The sequence below is a fragment of the Lygodium microphyllum genome, chromosome 3 (genome assembly GCF_053477565.2).
Source record: "Lygodium microphyllum isolate KBCC chromosome 3, Lygodium_microphyllum_v1.1.10, whole genome shotgun sequence".
NCBI classification, from domain to species: Eukaryota; Viridiplantae; Streptophyta; class Polypodiopsida; order Schizaeales; family Lygodiaceae; genus Lygodium; species Lygodium microphyllum.
Genome location: NC_141137.1, coordinates 98,331,136 through 98,350,017, shown reverse-complemented (window position 1 = coordinate 98,350,017; position 18,882 = coordinate 98,331,136). Strand labels below are relative to the sequence as shown.

At 41.4% G+C, this 18,882-nt stretch overlaps 1 protein-coding gene and 1 pseudogene across 1 annotated transcript; both read left to right on the top strand.

The window, feature by feature from the left end:
• The first annotated feature begins 5,091 nt into the window (after positions 1–5,091).
• On the top strand, positions 5,092–17,957 carry LOC148038656 (uncharacterized). Its single transcript, XM_087674122.1, has 3 exons — positions 5,092–5,510; positions 17,138–17,281; positions 17,469–17,957. Exons 1-3 carry the CDS (start codon positions 5,271–5,273, stop codon positions 17,619–17,621), a joined length of 537 nt encoding a protein of 178 aa, XP_087530248.1. The 5' UTR covers positions 5,092–5,270; the 3' UTR covers positions 17,622–17,957.
• LOC148038657 (uncharacterized) lies at positions 9,230–11,546 on the top strand (annotated as a pseudogene).
• Positions 17,958–18,882: the final 925 nt, after the last annotated feature.

Here is an 18,882-nt window from a genome sequence, read left to right as displayed (position 1 = left end):
TCTCTTTCCTCTCCCTCCCTCTCCCTCTCCCTCTCTCATTCCCTCTCTCTCTCCCTCTCTTTCTCTCTTTCCCTATTATGTTTAATGTTTCCCTCTCTTTCCTCTCCCTCCCTCTCCCTCTCTTTCTCTCTCATTTTCTCTCCCTCTCTTAATACACACGAATTTTAACAAAAATAAGTAAAAGAAAAAGAGAAAACACAAAAGCAAAGCAAGAAGGAACAATGCACTCACCGTAAAGGCTCGAAGAAGGGTTTGGCGGCTCCTCTTCGCCCTCTATACACCTCCTCCTCTTCTTCGCGAACGGTGGCGGCGGCGGTAAGAAGCTTTCTTTCTTCCTCTCTCCCTCTCCCTCTCCCTCTCCCTCTCCCTCTCAAACACAAGATATTCGCTTTCCCTTTTGCTCTCTCTTTCGTGTATGCACGCAAAATAATGCGCTCGGGTTTCGGCCCGCGTTTTTTTCGTCTGAGTACCGTCGTTATTTGCATCGTTATTAGCGACGCCGCTATTTTACGTCGGAAACCACCGTCGCTATACCTCCATATCTTTGTAGTGGTGAGGTTTTGGTATTATGGGTTTGTGCAGATTGGCTTCCAAACAACTGTGATCATCGTTTGGGTATTCATTTGAGTTGCTGCTTAGTGATTTTGGGTGCATTTGCTGGTGGTTTACAAATGGTTTGTTGTGTGGGTTGGCGTAAGTCGTGACCCCCCTCCTTAGGCTTGGCATTAAGTTTCTCTACCGGTGGCACTACGGCCTTAGATTCTAGTAAGGTGCAACGAATATTCTAGCAAGGTGCACCGAATATTCTAGCAAGGTGCATAGAATGTTCTAGCAAGAAAAGCGTAGGGCATAATGTAATTCATTTTGAATGACGTGCCGGATAGTCTTGTCAGATGAGAATGCAGTTCCGATAGGGATAGGACACATTCACATGAAAAGAATCGAACTCAAACTGAAGTGAACTCATATCGTACTTTAGTTCAAAGAGAGTGAGAAACAAGGGTGAGCTAAACACACTGACCCCTCTACCCATAGAGTAAAGTCTCACTCTGGTTCCCTGAGATAACAAAAGGTCGGGATCGAAGATGATACTCTAAGGCATAAATATTCAGCTCTTTTTAAAATTCCCCTAATTTTACATATTCTTGTGGGAAACCTCTCAACTAATCGAGACCATCCTACCATAGGACAAATCGATTGTGGATTCACCCTCTCATTTTTCATTTCATTATGGGGTTTGCTTAGTTTTCTAATTATCTACCACATTAGTTTAATATATATAAACTGCTTTCTTAAATAGCCCATTAATACAAATTCCCTCATGTAATTTAGGCACGATCACAAAGACAAGATCAAGTAATCTTTTAGAAAACAATAGGAATGATATACTTATTCGTACCTTCTTCAAGATACAATGCCAATCTGGCATTCTATCCTTTATACCAAGACCTATATTGAAAACATATGGATATTGTGCCCAACTCCCATAGACACAATCCTTATAATCCACTGGAATAAGGTATTCCAACATTCACATACACGAGGCCATAAAGGTTTTCTATCTCCATTCTAGGGCTAGCATGGGGGTATTTAGAACCTCCCTGACCCGCATTGTTGCCATAGGAGTAGACATTGCCTTCCATGGTGGGCAACTCAACCATCGGCCAATGTATCGAGATTGCCCTTCCAAGGTCCCTTGCTTTTATTGATATCTTTTTCATAATATGATCATGGAGGTGATCCACCCATGCATCAAACTCTCATTTTATAAATCATTGGAACAAGTACAACTCTCCCCCTAAGGGAATTTTTAAGATTCAAACAAAAACAAGTAAACTAGCTTATCTTCAAACAAGGAAATCATCCCTTTCTCAGGACAACATAACATTTCTTAAAAATATCTCACCAAAACAACAAATTCTTCTCCATGATAATTATAACATCTCTTGACGTAACATTAATCAATAATTTTATTATCTTGCAAGGGACAACCAGTTTATCACATATTCCTTTTAAGAATGCAATTACTTAGGAAGTAGTATATAACAATCCCCCTAGTACTTAGATTGCAATACATCTCGAGTCCTTCCATATTTTTCCAAAACCATAAGCTTTCTTTTAACGAGAAAATTGCAACTATTTATCATGCACAAATAAGGCATCTATCTTTGTTCCTAGTACTTACATCCTTCGAAAGATATTACAACAAGTTCTTAATAGACAATCCATCCTCAATTTTCAAAGGAGGCCATATGCCATAGTCCCCCTCTAAAGGCATAATAACTTGAGAAATATCAAGTAGCTTAAGTACATAAGCTACTATTAATCCTTCATTATCATAGCTATCAATAATAGCTAGTAAAGCTAGTCCTTTCTAATCCCTCATTTTTCTTAATCAAAGTCCTAATAATTGTGCAACAAGAATGGCTAATTATTCAGAACCATGAATTTCTACCTACTAGAGGCTATCTTATGAAATTTTGTGGTTGTACGCAAGGGTAAGCAGCACTACATAGCTGACCATATGTCTCGCATACCCACATGAGAAGCTGTTGACCAAGGTATCGTAGATGACCTATTAGATGCGCACCTTTTTAGCATGTCTAGTGGGAGAGACCTGTTCAAGGCCAATCTAACACCATAGTGGGCAGATCACATAGTCCAAATCTTAGAGCATGGATTGCCTGAGAGACCTATAGAGAGGGCAAGGCTAAAGTGCATTATCCTCAAAGTTTAGCCCTATCAATTAATAGCCGGCCATCTCTATAGACTAGGACGGGATGGGTTGTTACAAAGATGCATGTGTGAGCACGAGATGCATAATGCACTTGCTGAAGTGCATAATGGAATTGCTGGAGGACACTTTAGTGGAGACACTATAGCACGCAAGGTGCTGCAATCCCAACTATGGTGGCCCACTCTATTCCACAACACATCTAAATTTGTGAAGCATTGCGACGAGTGCCAGAGAACCAAAGTCCCCATCCGTAATGATAAGATGGAATTAACCTCGGTGATAGCATGGCAATCCTTTGAAAAGTGGGAAATCGACTTCATTGGGTTGATCAATCCCGCAGCACAATACTCACAGGCGAAGTACATACTTATGGCTACAGGTCATCTCATGAAATGGGTTGAAGCCCCATCAGACTAGAAAGAATGACACTAGAACCATGGCTAAGTTCTTTGGGAGTTGGTGATCTCACGATTTAGCTGCCTATCAGACTAGTTAGTGATTAAGGCACACACTTCATTAATGAGATGATTGCCCATTTGTTGTCCACCTTCTTGATCATCCATAGAAAATCCTCACCATATTACCCTCAGATTGATAGTCAGGTGGAATCTACAAATGAGATCGTAATGAATGTCCTAACTAAGGTAGTCTCCACCTCACGCATTGACTGGGACAATATGCTCATGGTAGTGCTATGGGCATATACGACCATAAGGTAGACACTATTCAAGCTAGCCTATGGAACTGAAGCAATCCTACTAGTGGAGTTCTTCATTCCAAGCTTGAGAGTGGCAATACAAGATAGATGGGATGGAAAGGAAGCATGGACAAAACACTTGGTGGAGTTAGAATGCCTCTTTGAAATTTGACTCCTAGCAACTCATGCACTAATCTACAAAATTCACATAAGCAAATGCCTAAAACTAATACTAGAAAACTTGTTAGGAGACCTTAGAATCAATTAGGAACCATTGTTACATATTGATTCTCATGGGAATGAAGCAAAGCTTCCTCTGTGAGGATAGACTCAAGCACATTGGGTCATCAAATTCAGATATTTTGTGGGAGTTTCAAATGGAGTCACCAAGGCATATCTCTTGATGGACTACAGAGATCATACCATCAAGAATTCTTTAGATAGACATGTCACAGTGACCAAGCTGCATATATCTTTACCAAGGCATGATGTAAGATAAGTTGACTACTTTAGGAGTGTACTTGGAGTTCTATGTGTTCAAGCTCATTCCGAGCTTGAGGGGGAGTGTTGAAAAACAAGGCATATGCTAAGTTCATATACTATGTGAAGAGAGAAATAAAGAAAAGTATATATGAAAGTGACTAAAAGAGAAAGTCAACAAAAGAGAGAGTATCCACTTTTGTATCTCAAACTATGTATGAGAGAAAAAGATGAGAATGAAGAATAAAGAAGAAGAAGACCATTGATCCTCTATCTTGCCCATCTATCTTCTATTGTGCATAATGTATTGAGACCTCAATCATCTTCAAAGGAGGCTTGATGTGATGACACATATTGTTTTTGCACAGTTTAAGAAATAAATGAACTTTTAACTCATGTTTTCTTATGGCTCAATTTTTCCAGTAATTGTGCCAAATTTTTGGCCATCCCAATTTCCTTCCTCTTCTTAGTTTACTTCCTCGATGTAACATATTGACAAACAACTGAGATTGTTTCCCAAAAAAAAATTATCCATCAGTTTTAGCCATTGATCCAAACTCCCTCCTTCTCGTGTGAGATAATGTTTAACATAAAGTGTCGAGGTGGTACTTTAAAAAAAATGCATTGTTTCTTAAGGTACCAAGACCTCCCAGACATGTGAGGTGAATACCATGACCCGTCCTTGGGATGGGAACTCATTAGGGTGGTTACACACCAAATGACGGATGCCCATTTTGTAAGCTTTAACCAATCAAAACATTTATATAAGGGTTGGGCATCCGTAATCCTTTACACACTAGAGAGGACATGACCTATTGTTTACCTGCTAAATAAGTGAACTCCCCGTCCACTTTTGGATGGGGAGTCTCCCCTGCCCACTTTGTAAAGTGGCGGACAAAGGTGCACTGTTTACATTTGTAACCAATAAATTTTTTTATAAGTTTATTATTTTTTATTTTTTATAAACTATGTCCATTTGGTGTGTAAAGGTATGACATCCATGTCCGCACCGAGTTTCAGAAAATGCATGCCCACACTTTGAGCAGGGCTTGGCCCCTGTCTGCTGTCACTTGATGTGTAACCAACCAGATCAAGAAACTCATGTACCCATGCCGGCATAACCGGCTTGCCTCACACGTCGCTGGTGCCTAGGTGTTACTTAATACTTGCATTCTACCCAATTGTCCCTCAACATGTGAGAGCTTTTATCATTATGGCTACTGTTGGCACGCCAGCCGGTCAATCTGGAAGAGTCCCAAGGTCAAATTTGAAGTTCACAAAAAGGCCTGCTTTCCAATAAGAACTCTGTCTGTCTGTCTGTGTCCGTCTCTCGTGTCTCCTTAAGGAGTGCGAGCGATGGTGATCATTGACGATCATCCGCGAGGACAGCAGCAGGAAAAGGATGAAGAGCAAGGGAGGAATCCCTTCCTTGCGTATGCAGTGGAATGGCTGCAAGGCTTCGGGAAGGCGGTTCCGGAATCGATCGCGTCAGTAGGCAAAGGCTTCTACGATACCCTCTGCACTCACAATATCGTGGTCGACCACGCAGAGAAGGGCCGAGTCGTGTGCACTATGCGAGTTCCTCCCCGCCTCAGTGTAAGACCATCCATGTCATGTGTCGATTTTCTGTTTGTCTTGCATGTCAGGCAGACTGTCTTCCTAGAACAGAAAGCCGGAACCACCATTTAAGTATATAATCCGGCTTAGAGATGTTGAGATAAATATCTTAGATCGCAACGCCCAACTTTTGGAAGGGGTGGTGGGACTGCATGAAGTGTTAGTCACATCGTTACTGTTGAAAATGGTGCACTGTTTCTCATGTAATGTCTGCCATGGGTAGAATTCTGGTCTTGGTGACTAGTGATGTCGATAACAAATGCATTTCTGTTTTCCTAGAAATACTCAGACTGAAATTATGGTAGCTTTGGTTAATGTGGCATGTGTGCTTGTTTAAGAGTCCATTTTCTTGAATGTAAGTTGCAATCTGTTTGGCTATGAATAGTGCCATCTATTATCATGGCGTATGTGCAACTTCATTTGCCCATGGTAATGGAAAGTATACATCCTAAGCTATATGAGCAACACCCAATTTGGGTTTTCGCATAGGGAAAAAACCCCTCCTACACAAGAGGGTAGAAAATGGCCAGTGATAGGGTATGTTCAGTATGTTCACACCATAATGACTTGAAGACTACAAACTATTTAACGGGGGGGGGGGGGGGTATCTTGGGTAGGGATATCCATAACTACTCATACAGAGTGTGAATTTGATGCCATCTCATGTTAGAGGAAACACTCGGAGTCAACTTGGATTATATACCACAATTCAACTACAAAGTGCTATACACAGTCCATGTCTTGAGGATGCGAATTTTAAACTTCATTTATTTTCAATAGTAAAGTTGGGATACTTAAGTTGTGCACATGTGAGATTAAGTTGAATGTGTTTCATGATGATTGATAATCCTAGCTTGTATAGTGGGGGACATTGGTAGAAGTTGTGTGGATAGGTATGCTAGTTGGGTGCGTAGGATAGATCTTGGTCAGGGACATTGTAGAGCCGGTTGGAAATAACTTTTTGGGTCATGTAGGTCAGGGATTTACATGATTTAATGCCCTAGACTATGGTTTGTAGTAAATTTCAACACTTTCAAGTCCAAAGAGGTTAAGAATCTAAAATTGAGGCTGGGCATGGCCAAAGTTTGAGTATAGACAAGTTTTTTCAATTTAGTTAACTATCTTTGTGTTGAAAATTAAGTCTAGAGGTTGAGTTAGCATGGGCAGGTTTGATGTTTGGCAGTTGGCTAAGTTTGGGTGCCATGCAAGGCTGTGTGAGGCTGATTGGGGCAGGTCGTCTGAGGGTGGAGATCTCAAGTTTGGGGTGAGCGAGAGCTGCTGTAGGACCATGACAGCAAGGCGACCTGTCTTAAAGGTGATTTTGGAGCTTAGGGCTGTTGGGTGACCTGATTTTCTACATAAACAGAGGCTGGAACAGCAAGCAACAACAACAGTAGGCGGCAGCTCCACAAAGGCATGCGGTACCCGATGACAACATATATTACTGATATCTGAGCAGGTGACCAGTTTTGTGGGTCAAATTGGGGCTAGGCTGCAGCAATTAATGCAGGTGACTGCATTGAATGCATGACTAGAGGCAGCTGACCTGATTTTTGACATGTTTTTGGGCAAGAAATGGGTGCCGATCATTGTTTGAGGACTGCATTGCAGAATTTTCTCTCTCTTTTACCTCTTCTCTCTCATCTATGCTTGATGCATGTGTCATTTGGTGAAGAAAATTGGAGTTTTGAGCGTGAGATTTGAACCTTATGTGTTGAGGATTGCTAATTTGCTGTTGTCAATGTATTTTTAGCAAGGATTAGGGTTTACATGTTCACACGGTAGATCTAGGGTGTGCATGCATGCGTAAGTAATTGAGGGAGGTTGCCAATGCAAATTTGGTGAGTTGATAGTAGAATGGGTGAGATTTTGGGTTTATGGGTGGGCTGATTTGCATGCAACAGGAATGGATTCAATGTGGGTCTCTTTGATTCCATAATCAAGGGGAAAATTGGATTCTGTGATTGCTGGTTGTAGAGGACAACAAAATATTCTAAATTTTGTCGAAGAATTGCCTTGATCAACAAAGGAAGAGGGGATTCATGGAGTGCATGCCTCTCGAATCCAAGGCAAGGCATGTGTCGCAAGATTGTGACAACTATTATCTTTTTGCTGATTTCTTTATTACTATTTAATTTGGTTTTTCTTTTTGGAAGGATCCCTCTTGAAATCTAAATGCCTAAGTTGCATGGCTAGTATGTGAAACGGACAGGAATGCAGGTAAGGTCCAATACAAGTCCGGAAGATACTGATGGCACTGTAGATTGACAAGTTTGGAAGAGACTTGTGAAAGTGTATATGGACAAGTGTGTTGAAGAACTAGCCTGGAAGAGACTAGTTCAAAGGGAAGATGGACAAATCTGCAAGAGATTAGCCCATGTGGGGTCATCAGTGGAAATTCACTTTCAGTTGAGCTACATTACAAATTTGGATGTAGCCATAGTCTGCAAAGATGGTCAGAAGACTAGTGGGGATGCAATGGAAGCAACTCCTAAAATTTAGGGAGTTACTATTTTTGGACCTTAGAATTTGTTCGCGTCATTATCTTCGTTTTTGTACGAGGATTAATCCTCTGGTCTGTGCCGAGGTCAAATTTTGAACTGAGGATGGAGAATTTTAAACCGGAAGGTTAGAATGGGAAATATCTTACAGTGCTGCCATTTGGCACAAATTGGTGCACTTATCTCTTTAAAGAGGGCTGGCGTGCAGTTTTTGGGTGGAAGGGGCTCATTTGTGAAGGAGAGGAGAAACAATGGCGGATGGAGAAGATTGGAGAGCTTGCCTATCTTGTCTATGATGCACAGAGGGCTGAGCTTGCTTCCTACTCTCTCTCTCTCCCTGACAGTATGGTTATGCCTCAGTCGAAGGCCTTTCTTCTGATTCAGGTATAGCTGTGTGGGAATATGCTGTTTTTGCATGAGGCAAGAGCCTCCTTTCTCCAGGAACAGGAGCAGTTGTTTGCTGCCCACAAGCAGGAACAGGTGAGGGTGGTAACCTCACCAAGCAAGTGTTTGAAACAGCACTAAACCAGAACTGATTCTGGACTGTTCAGAGGGTATTTCAGAGCCCAATTGATGTCGGAATCAAGGGGCACTTGGCCCAGATGATGTAGGACAGTGCAGGGAACAATATGAGCTGAGAACAGGTGTCAAAATAGGTCTGAACCAGTAATTACAGTGGGCTGAACAGTACAGGGAACAGTATGAGCTGAAAACAGGTTTTAGAACGGGTCTGAACCAGTAATACAGGAGGTTGAAATGGTCAATTTTGCACTCCAACCAGAAGTTTCAGACTTGGGCAAAGTTTCCCCTCCTGGTCAACTTGATTTGGGTCAGTAATTGTACTGTTATGTTGTCAAATTTCACCCAGAATAGGTGAAAGACAGCCCATTGTACTTTCTTAAAAAAAAATAAAATAAAGAAATACCGCAAGGGGCGGCTAACTTAGGGGCCAACAGGGTGTCTGTGTGGCAATAGGAGCATTCTAGCTTCCTGTATGTCTTCTTGATTCTGTGTCTTTAAGTTCAGGGAAAGTGGACGACTGTAAATTGGGTGAAAGCATTTAAATATTTTGGTTGTACACTACCGCCCTTCCCAGTGAACAGGCCGGTTTCATGGTTCCATTGCCGGGATCGAATCACTTTTTCCCTAATGAGTGAGCCAGGGTTTGTTTGGGTGTAAGACACAGAATTGTGCATTATGGTTGATAGAAAGGAAGACACCAGAGAGGAAGCGTCTTCATCACAGGAGATCCTTGTTGTTTATGAGGTGGGAGAGTCTTCTAGACCTTCACAGTTTGTTAATCCTCCTGTTATGGTTGAGCCACAAGTTCTTACGGCTTCTTCTATGGATGAAGACACTTTCAAGACTCAGCTAGTTGCTGCTGTGAGTATTGTTTACTCAAGTGATGCAGAATCCAAGGTTTTTGGCATTTTTGCAGCCATCTGCAAAGATTTTGGATCCAGTAGAGGTCCAGGATAAGGGTAAGCATGCTGCAGATTCAGTGGAAACACCAAGGCAGCTTGCAGAGTCAATGGAGACTCCAAGATTGGTTCCGACTGTCCAGGAACAGGTGGCGGAAACGCTAGTTACACAGGCATTGCTAGTTCAGCTCGCCACTTTACAGCAGCCAAATGTTGGTTTAAATGGACAAGGAAACAGTTTTCAAGCTTTACCACAGGTTTTCCCACCAACCTCTGTACATCCTGGATATTTTGGAGGTGGATCTATATTTCAGAGTATGGTTGGTTATGCACCTGGAAATTAGATTTATGTACCAGGAACAGTGTTTGGGGGTGCACAGGGTTTTATGCCAAACCCCATGTATGGTAATATCGGCATGCAACCTGGATTTCAGGGAGTTCAGGGCAGTTTTGGCATGCCACAGGGCACTTTTGGTATGGCTGGTTATCAAAATCAGCAAGCAAGTATTGTGTCTACAAGCCCTGTAGTCAGTGGTCCGGCAACTCCTATGCCACCTGTTAGTGTTCCTATGTTGCAGGCATATCCTATGGACCCTTTGATGGCTCATGAGAAGCCAAAGCCATACAAGGAAGGTGGTGCAGCCGTACAGTTTGACATCTTTCGAGGATTTGAAGATAGGACTAAGGCTCTTTCTTTTTTACAGCAGTTTGATGCCGCATTTGCAGGAGGGAACTTTACAGAGCCTTCTAAGGTCTGGAAAGCTGCCACTGTTCTTAAGGACAATGCTAGTCAGTGGTGGAGTACACTATTGATGCAAGGACAGGCTCTTGCCACTTGGACTTAGTTTAAGCAAGTATTTGCTTCTGCTTGGTTGACCAATGAATTTGAGATTGATGTTATGTCAGCTTGGCACAATTTGGATGCATCTAAATGCAAGGATCTGGAAGACTATAATAAGAAGTTTTGGAAGGCTTTGCTTCCAATCACTTCTTACAGGGTTGTGCCATTGACTGAGCAGATAGAGAAATATTGCTATGGGCTACCCAAGGAACTCCGGAATTATTGTACAAAGACAAAGGTCACCACTTTGACTCAGTTAATTGAGAATGCCACGACAGGAAATGCATTATTGTTGGGACAGTCAAGTGGTTTTGGGGGCAGTATTAAACAGGACAAATCTGAAAAATTTTCAGCAAAGAAGCCATTTGGTAAACAGGTTTATCAGAATTCTCAAAGCACAAGTAAATCTTGGCAGTTCAAGAAGAAGCCAGCCAAGTCCTTTGGACAGCAGTCAAAGGACCAGAAGAAACCTTTTGTGCGCAAGTCTCTTGAAGAAAAAAAGGCTTTAATGGCTGAGAGGAAATGCTTTATCTGTGAGGAGACTGGTCATATTGCATCTAACTGTCCGGACAAGAATAAGAGATCAGTTGATGATGATAAAGAGGACAGGAAAGGAAAGAAGCCCAAACCTTCAGCAGGTTTAGTGCCAGAAATGCTGGGAGACAAGCCACACTCGGATGCTAATGAGCTTTGCAGAGCTTGGGGTAAAGTTAGGGATCAACATGTACTTATTTTCTTTGATCCTGGAGCTAAGGCAAACTTTATCTCACCAGAGTTGGCTTCTACTTTGGGCATTAGAGTAGATGAGATGGGCTACACAGCAGAGGCAGGGTTGGCATGTCCTAGCCACTCAGAGTCTGTGACACCCATTCTTGGAAAGCTGCGTCTTCATGTACAATCTTATGTTGATGCAGAAGAATTTTATATCATGCCACTTGAAGGCTGTGATGTCTTGTTGGGAATGCCATGGATGTTCATAAAGCATGGTGTGTTGGATGCCTTTAACAAGACACCGACTTTGGAACATAGGGGAAAGACTCATGTACTTGATGTGAAGCTTAAAGGAGAGTTTGTACCTGTTGTATCGGCTTTTGCCATTACATCTGTAATAAAGAATCATCTTTCTGCATACTTGATTTTTGCCCGTGATGTCAAGTATAATGATGAGTCAAATTTTTCTATGTTAGATAGAGACAGGTTTGCTTTCTTGTCTCAATTCAGTGATTGTTTTTCTGACTCATTACCATCATAGTTGCCACCTAAGAGGTCTGAGGATCATGCAATAGATTTGGTGCCAGGCAGTAGCCCACCAAATAGACCTCCGTATAGGGTTAGTGCAGCCCAACAGAAACATTTAGGACCACGTTTGGTCTCTATGAGTTCTTGGTAATGCCATTTGGACTTACTAATGCTCCTGCTACGTTTAATCGAATGATGGACAGGATTTTTCGTCCATACAGGCAGTTTGTTGGTACATTCTTTGATGACATGATTGTCTTTTCAAAGAATGAACAGGAGCATAGAGAACACTTGAAAGCAGTCTTTGATGAGCTTCGCAGTAATAGGAAGAAATCCAGTTCCTGGGGCACAGTGTCAAAGGATGGTGTCCGAATGGATTCTGCTAAGGTTGAAGCAATTAGAACATGGCCAGATCTGAAGACTGTCCATGATGTTAGAAGCTTCTTGGGTTTGTATTCTTATTACAGGAGGTTCATTCGCAATTTTGCAGAGATTGCTTCACCTTTACATGCTTTACAGAAGAAAGGAATCCCTTTCCAGTGGACACAGAAAGAGATTTTAGCTTTTAATCTTCTTAAAGAAAAGATGACTTCTAGTCCAGTGATCATTTTGCCAGATCTTAGGAAGTCATTTGTTGTCCAGTGTGACGCCTGTGGCAATAGCATTGGTGCAGCGCTAATGCAAGATGGCCGAGTAGTGGCTTATGAAAGCAGAATCTTGCGAGGGCCAGAGAAGACTATGCAGGTCTATGAGAAGGAATTGTTGGCTGTGATTCATGCGCTTTCTTGTTGGAAACACTACCTACTTGGGGCAGATTTTGTTGTCCAGACAGATCATTAGACATTGCGTTATTTCTTAACTCAGACTAAGCTGTCAGAAAAGCATATGCGTTGGGCAAACTTTTTGTCAATGTTCCATTTTCAGATTGTGCATGTGGAAGGCAAAAAGAATGTTGTGGCTGATGCTTTGTTAAGAAAGCCACAAATTTCAGCTGTGTCAATTCCTTATCATCATGAGCTTGATGATATGAATGAACAGTATGCTGATGATGAAGATTTTGCAAGGATCTTTGATCAACTTGCCAATGGACAACATCATGAGCATTATCTTCTCAAGGATGGTTTCATGTTGATGCATGGTAGACTATGTGTAACTATGCCATTGAGACGGAAAGTTATGACAGAGAGTCATTCTCCACCGTATGTAGGGCATCGTGGTATTGATGCAACAGTCAAAGCAGTAGAGACATTCTTTTATTGGCCTACTTTGAGAAGAGACGTGGATGCTTTTGTGCGGCAGTGTTTGATTTGCCAGAAGGTCAAGTTTGATAGGCAAAAAGCACCAGGGCTTTTACAGCCATTGCCTATTCCAGATAAACCATGGGAAAGCATAGCTATGGATTTTATGCAACAGGAGCATTCTAGCTTCCTGTATGTCTTCTTGATTCTGTGTCTTTAAGTTCAGGTAAAGTGGATGACTGTAAATTGGGTGAAAGCATTTAAATATTTTGGTTGTACACTACCGCCCTTCCGAGTGAACAGGCTGGTTTCAGCATGACTCATCTGGGGGATTCAAGTCAAGTCTTAATTGTACAACAAGGATTTTGGAATTAATGTGAAAATAAATAGCGGAAGGGGTGCCAATATTTGGGGGCCAATCGGTTGTCAACTCATCTCAATTTCGTGGAGCATTCTAGCCCAAAGTAGTGTGCTGAATATCAATATTGCTTGTTGTAAATCGCTTTTCATGAGTGCATTTTAGAATTCCACCACCCTTCTATTTAAAGAAGGATGGTGCTACCATTGCAACAAACAAGGGCACTTCAAAAGACAATATTCAAAGTTGAATCAACCTCCTCGTCAAGGGCAATTTTGTAGGAAAAATAGATGAGGAGTAGTATCGAAGGGCAAAAGAAAGACTATTGCAATTACTTATTGGATAGATAAGGTAGAGGAATAGTCCACAATGAAAGGAAAAATGGAAAGAAGAATGGTCCATAGTGCTCTCAACAATTGGTGATTCAAATCCGTGCAAGCCATCAAGGTAAGGCCTTGAATATTTTGATAGATTATATAAGCACTCATTCAGTTATTTCTCCAAAGTATGCAAAGAAATTAGGGTAAAAGACTGCACCAATATCCAGGCTCTTAGTGGAACTAGCTAATGCAAAAGCTATGTCCTTAGAGCAAACAGGTTGAGTGGAATTTGATCTAGGTAATGAGCCCACAAGTATAAGGTTCCATATCATGAACTTGGATGGTTAAGTGCTTATAAGGAATGGATTGGTTAATCCCCAACAATGTCCATATTTGTTGCAACAAAGGCCGAGTCCCGTTTTGAAACCTGAAAGGAAATCAAGTGACTAAACAAGGTGAAGTTGGTAAACCAAAAATTAGGTGAACGTGAATATTACCGGGATACATCAACCCTCTCAAGTAGGTGGGTTGAGGCATGTGATTGCAAGTCAAATTGCAAGCAATTTTTTGAAATTGCTCTCATTTGTTGTGGAAAATTTTGCAAGCATGTCTTTTTCAAACAGTTAAGAATTGTATTATGATGATGCCTTATCAAATGACAATGAAAATAAATGCGAGGCCTAATCTTGGAATGGGTTCAATATGGGCAGCATGCCATCAATGAAGGTTTTGTTAATGATGTTGAGACTTCAATGCATGTTAATGCCAAAAATCAGCAAGAACAAGAACATTCGGATGCTGGCTTATGTATCATTGATGGTTAGTGTAGCACTATCTCACAATGTGCCTAATGCATCAAATTAGTAGGTGCAAATGTTTGCTTTGGGGGAAGGATAGCAAATGCTTGGGAATCTTGGGAATGCAAATACTATACCTTTTGGACAGCAAGGTATGCATCCAAATCTTGGACATCCGGGGTACTTCGGTGGTGGATGTGTGTTTCATGCTATGGCTAGTCATGGTACTACTCCATTTGGTATACATGGCACAAATGTTGTTGACACACAACTAGATAATGCATGGAACACATGCCATAGACAAATGTATCGTGGAATGTAAAATCCGATGAACAATGACATTGGAATGGTCCCCAGTATGCAAACTTGAATGTGTGGCATTGAATTTAGTGCTCCTAGCATGTTTGATGCACATTATATTGGGTTGGTCAACTAGATGCAATGTTTAATGTTGAACAAGATTGAATTCTAGCAAATGTACCACTTTTTCAGTAATCTGAAAGTTTTGAGGATTTGAGTGATCCTAAGAATAGAAGGCCTAAACCTAGTGTGAGTTTTAGAGCAATTAAAGTTGGTAAAGTTTCCATGTGCCACTTGGTGACATTCAGGATTGTCTCACCCATGGATGCAAATGAATGGGGGTATTGAGCTTAAAATACATTAGCTTCTTTAAAACAGCCCCAAAACATGATTATTTAATGAATTAAATCTTTTTATTAAAAAGAAATGCATTCCTAGAGAGTGTCTATATAAATTCTATTGGGAGGACCCAAACTTTCTATAAATAGGTAGGCTGCCCTCTATCCAGCCTTAATCTCATTTTTGTAGTTTGTAGGTGCCATATCTTTGTTGTCCACACCTTGTTCACGGAGGATATCTCAACCAAAGCTGCTGTCCACTATTGTCCATCATCAGGCTTTTGGTGTCCAACCCTTGCTACTGTTGGGTAACGTTTCTCAGCCTGATTTCCACTACTGATCTGCTGCATTTGCTGCCTTACACTGCTGCCCAGGCTGGCTTCAGTGATTTGCTGCTGTCGCCTGCCAAAAACTGCATCAGAGGACCTGCATTTTGGGTGTCTGCATCAGTGCCCAGCTTGCCATGTGTCATGGCAGTAGAGAACCTGCGTTTTTGCAGTTTTTGCTGCCTACTGTGCCACCACATCATGAGCCTTTCAACGTTTTGTTGTTCTCCTGTTCCAAAGTTGGGCCTACTCCTTGGCCTCAAAGAAAGTAAAGATACTCCAAACTTGGACAAAGCTTGTTTGAGTGTTATGAATGATCATTGATGTCTAGAAGGAGGGGGCAAAGTCTACTATTGACTGTCTTACCAGGGTCTTAGACAAAAAAGTGATAGGGTGCCACTATATGAGCTCTAATAGGTTCCCCTTTTGGGTAGGAGACAGATGAGGCCAGTAGATATTCTAGCGGGTATCCATGGAGAGATGAAAATCTCCTGAAAGGCTGGTAGTAGAGGGTGGCGTGTCCTCCTAGAAGGTCGGAAAGAAAGCCCTGGATAGCCAGCCTCTCTTGGGCACATCTGCCCAGCTTGTGTCTGACATGCTCAGAGCATCACTTGCTTTGTGAAGGGTGCAAGGAGGGATGCCCATCTCATTAGTGATAGGTGAGGAAATGCACTCCCAAAGCTGCTCCTGCAACAGAGCACTCCAGCCAAGATCTGGTCCTGCCAGAACAAACATCTGTGAAAATTAATGGCTTATCACCTCCTTTTGGCAGGACTATGCTCTGCCATATAGATCTTGAAGGCTGTGAATCTGTGCCCAGTCGTGCTGGACTGATGGGTGAATAGGCTAACTTTTTCTTGACAAGAATATGCTTGCTTTCCACTCTGTCAGATTGTGCCACCTCTATAGTTTTCTTGTGGACTATATTGAGTTGTGCAAATTAATCTATTATTTGCCTTGGGTTGAAGGGCAGCATTCTTTAAAGGAGTTTAGGGATCTCTGCTTGTAAGCTGACCCAAAGTCTAGGCAAACATTGCAAGAGCCTCTTTTAGGCTTGTGGAACATTTCAGCTTTTGAGGCAGGTAGTGATGACGGGTGACTCACTCAGTTCTGAGCTTCTTTCCAAAGAACAAACCAAAAAAAAGAAGAAGAAATAAAGTGAAAAACAACACCAAAGACTTGGATGAGTGTGTAAGCTTTACGTTTTGCATGTTTTGTCATCCTTGGCCATTTTGAAGCTTAGATGGATTTTGTGGCCAATAACCTCTGCGTTAGCAGCCAAAACTGGAGTATCTGCAAGTCCATAGCTGTAAGGTTTGGATTTGTGTTGTAACTTAGATGGAGGCTTTGGATGAAGCGTAAGACCATCTTTGATACTTCAAATTGAAGTTCTGGGGATAATTTTGAACTTATCCATTTGGCATTTCTTCTTAGTTTGTAAGGGTTCAAGGCAGTGCTTTTCTTAGTGTGAATGGACTAAATATTTTGTGCCTGAAAGATAGCTAGAGACTAATCTGGTGTTCAAGATGTGGATGAGTAGCTTGTGGACCAGCAATTTATACAATATACTCTCTTGGCAGATGTTACAGTGGAATTATGCAGATACAGGTATTAAAGAGTGATTTAGCATCAACCCTAGATAAGCAGAGTCGGAGATCTTCTCAAACTACGGGGTTCTAAGACTTTGTTTAAGTATTGCCAGACGATGGAAGCTGTATAACCTGAATTAGGAAGTGAGTTAGTAATCTAGTCATTGACTGTTACACTGCCCATTTTAATGTCAATGCCATAATAAATGAGAAATTTGAGTACCATTTGTTCATGGCCCAACTGGGATCAGATGTGTAAGCATTTACAAGTGCATGAATGCAGAGAAGACCGAGCAGTACACACTGTTTATTTGAGGTTCACAACAATTGTCTTGCAGAATTCAGGTCATCGGCTTCATGGTGGAGCAATCACATCTTTAGTCGACGTGATTGGATCAGCTGCAATTTTCTCAACAGGAGCTATTCATAGTGGCGTGTCAGTTGAGATCAATGTTACTTTTATGTCTGAAGCCCCGATGGATGTAAGTTCCTCCTCACTCACTAATCTTATGTAAATTGTCAACTGATGCAGCTCACTGACAGATTATTAAGAAGCAATTTGGAGCAACATGTGTTCAAGTTATGTAGAGAGTGTGGGCGTTTAAGCTTCATAACTAATCTATTCTTATTGTCTATGTACTCTGTAACCTGTAATCTGTCTCCTTTTAGGAGGATATTGAGATTGAGAGCAAAGTTTTGAGGATTGGAAAGAACCTTGCAGTTGTATCTGTCGATTTGAGGCGCAAGGCTACGGGGCAACTTGTAGCTCAAGGGCGGCACACAAAGTTCTTGCCCAAACCTGCTATACATAGCAAACTTTGATGTATGCCAAAAGAGGTCAATTATTTGCAGTGCAACATGTTAATCATATCCCTATTTGGGGCCAATTTTTTGGTCCCTGCAGAAGGCTCAGAAGGCGAAAGTGCTGTTGAACGGTATGCAAAATGTATTCACCCTAGTTCCTGGAAGGCAAGCTCTTGTAAAGTCTGCCAATCTGAGGTGAAAATTTGATAGACAAGCTTGCTTGTAAGTGTTTCAATGCAAAATGTTCCCAGTAATGTACAAAATGTGAAGCAAAAACTGAGATTCTATGTATGAGATCATAAAGTCAATACAATAAATTTTTTCTAAGCTTTCTTTTCCTGAAAGTTTTTGGTTCACTGGATTCTTAAAAATAGTCTGTGGTGCAATGCATCCATGTAGACTTACAAATGTTCATAGAAGCAGACTTTTCATGAGGCGCACCTATTTTGAGTCGGCCCAGCTTTTTTGATCATCTATTTTGTGCTATATCAGTGTGCATAGCCCAGGTGGAGCTCAATCTAGTGACACTTATTGATATGGGAGTATTGATTCAGGAGAGCTTGAAACTATAGTGGAATGTGAGCAAGAGCTGTAAGTTTGGAAGAGTACAGTTTGCTAATAGTAATTGGAGCATTTCCCTATATTGCAAGCCCGAATTCGATAGTATGGAGGTTTAAAAGATCATCTCAATGAAGTGTGGTAAATATCTGATACTTTGAGAGTACCCTTCCTACTGTTACTTGACCCATGCAGACCATATTTTGATACTTGAGGATCATGGATATGGGGTGTACTCTAGACTCTTGGTGCTTGGCCTCTTGTACAACATCATTACAGTCATGGACGGGTGGGACTGTATATATATGAAGTGGGCATCTAAAGGAATGTTATGCATGGCTGTATGGGCAGCCCTTAACTGCCTATTAGGGCTCTCCACCATACCAAGCTCAGTTTGGGAACCGGGGTGACTCTCCAACTCATCTTGGACCTATGATGCCATTTTCTCTAATAAGTTCTCACTTTCTAGATATGTACTTGAGACTTCTCAAAGTCCTTTCTTTTCTTGTAGTTCCATAGGACCACCCCAGTCGATGATTTCATATAATTTGTTTTGTTATTTGTATGGATTTGGTGCGAAGTAGGCTAGTTAGCTTTCTTTTTATCTAGTACTTGCTCTATTCAGCTTTGTTCCCAAGGTCTTAGGGTAAAGATTTGGGATGCCTCTTAATAGGACATTGGCTCCAAATTTCTTTTGTCCCAAAGGTTGAACCATTTTAAA

Excerpts from the sequence above, each read along its gene's own strand:
- LOC148038656 (XM_087674122.1), top strand. The coding sequence starts at position 5,271 with ATGGTGATCATTGACGATCATCCGCGAGGACAGCAGCAGGAAAAGGAT. Across the intron at positions 5,511-17,137 it reads GAGTTCCTCCCCGCCTCAGT|AATTCAGGTCATCGGCTTCA; the intron begins GTAAGACCATCC and ends ATTGTCTTGCAG. Across the intron at positions 17,282-17,468 it reads TGTCTGAAGCCCCGATGGAT|GAGGATATTGAGATTGAGAG; the intron begins GTAAGTTCCTCC and ends GTCTCCTTTTAG.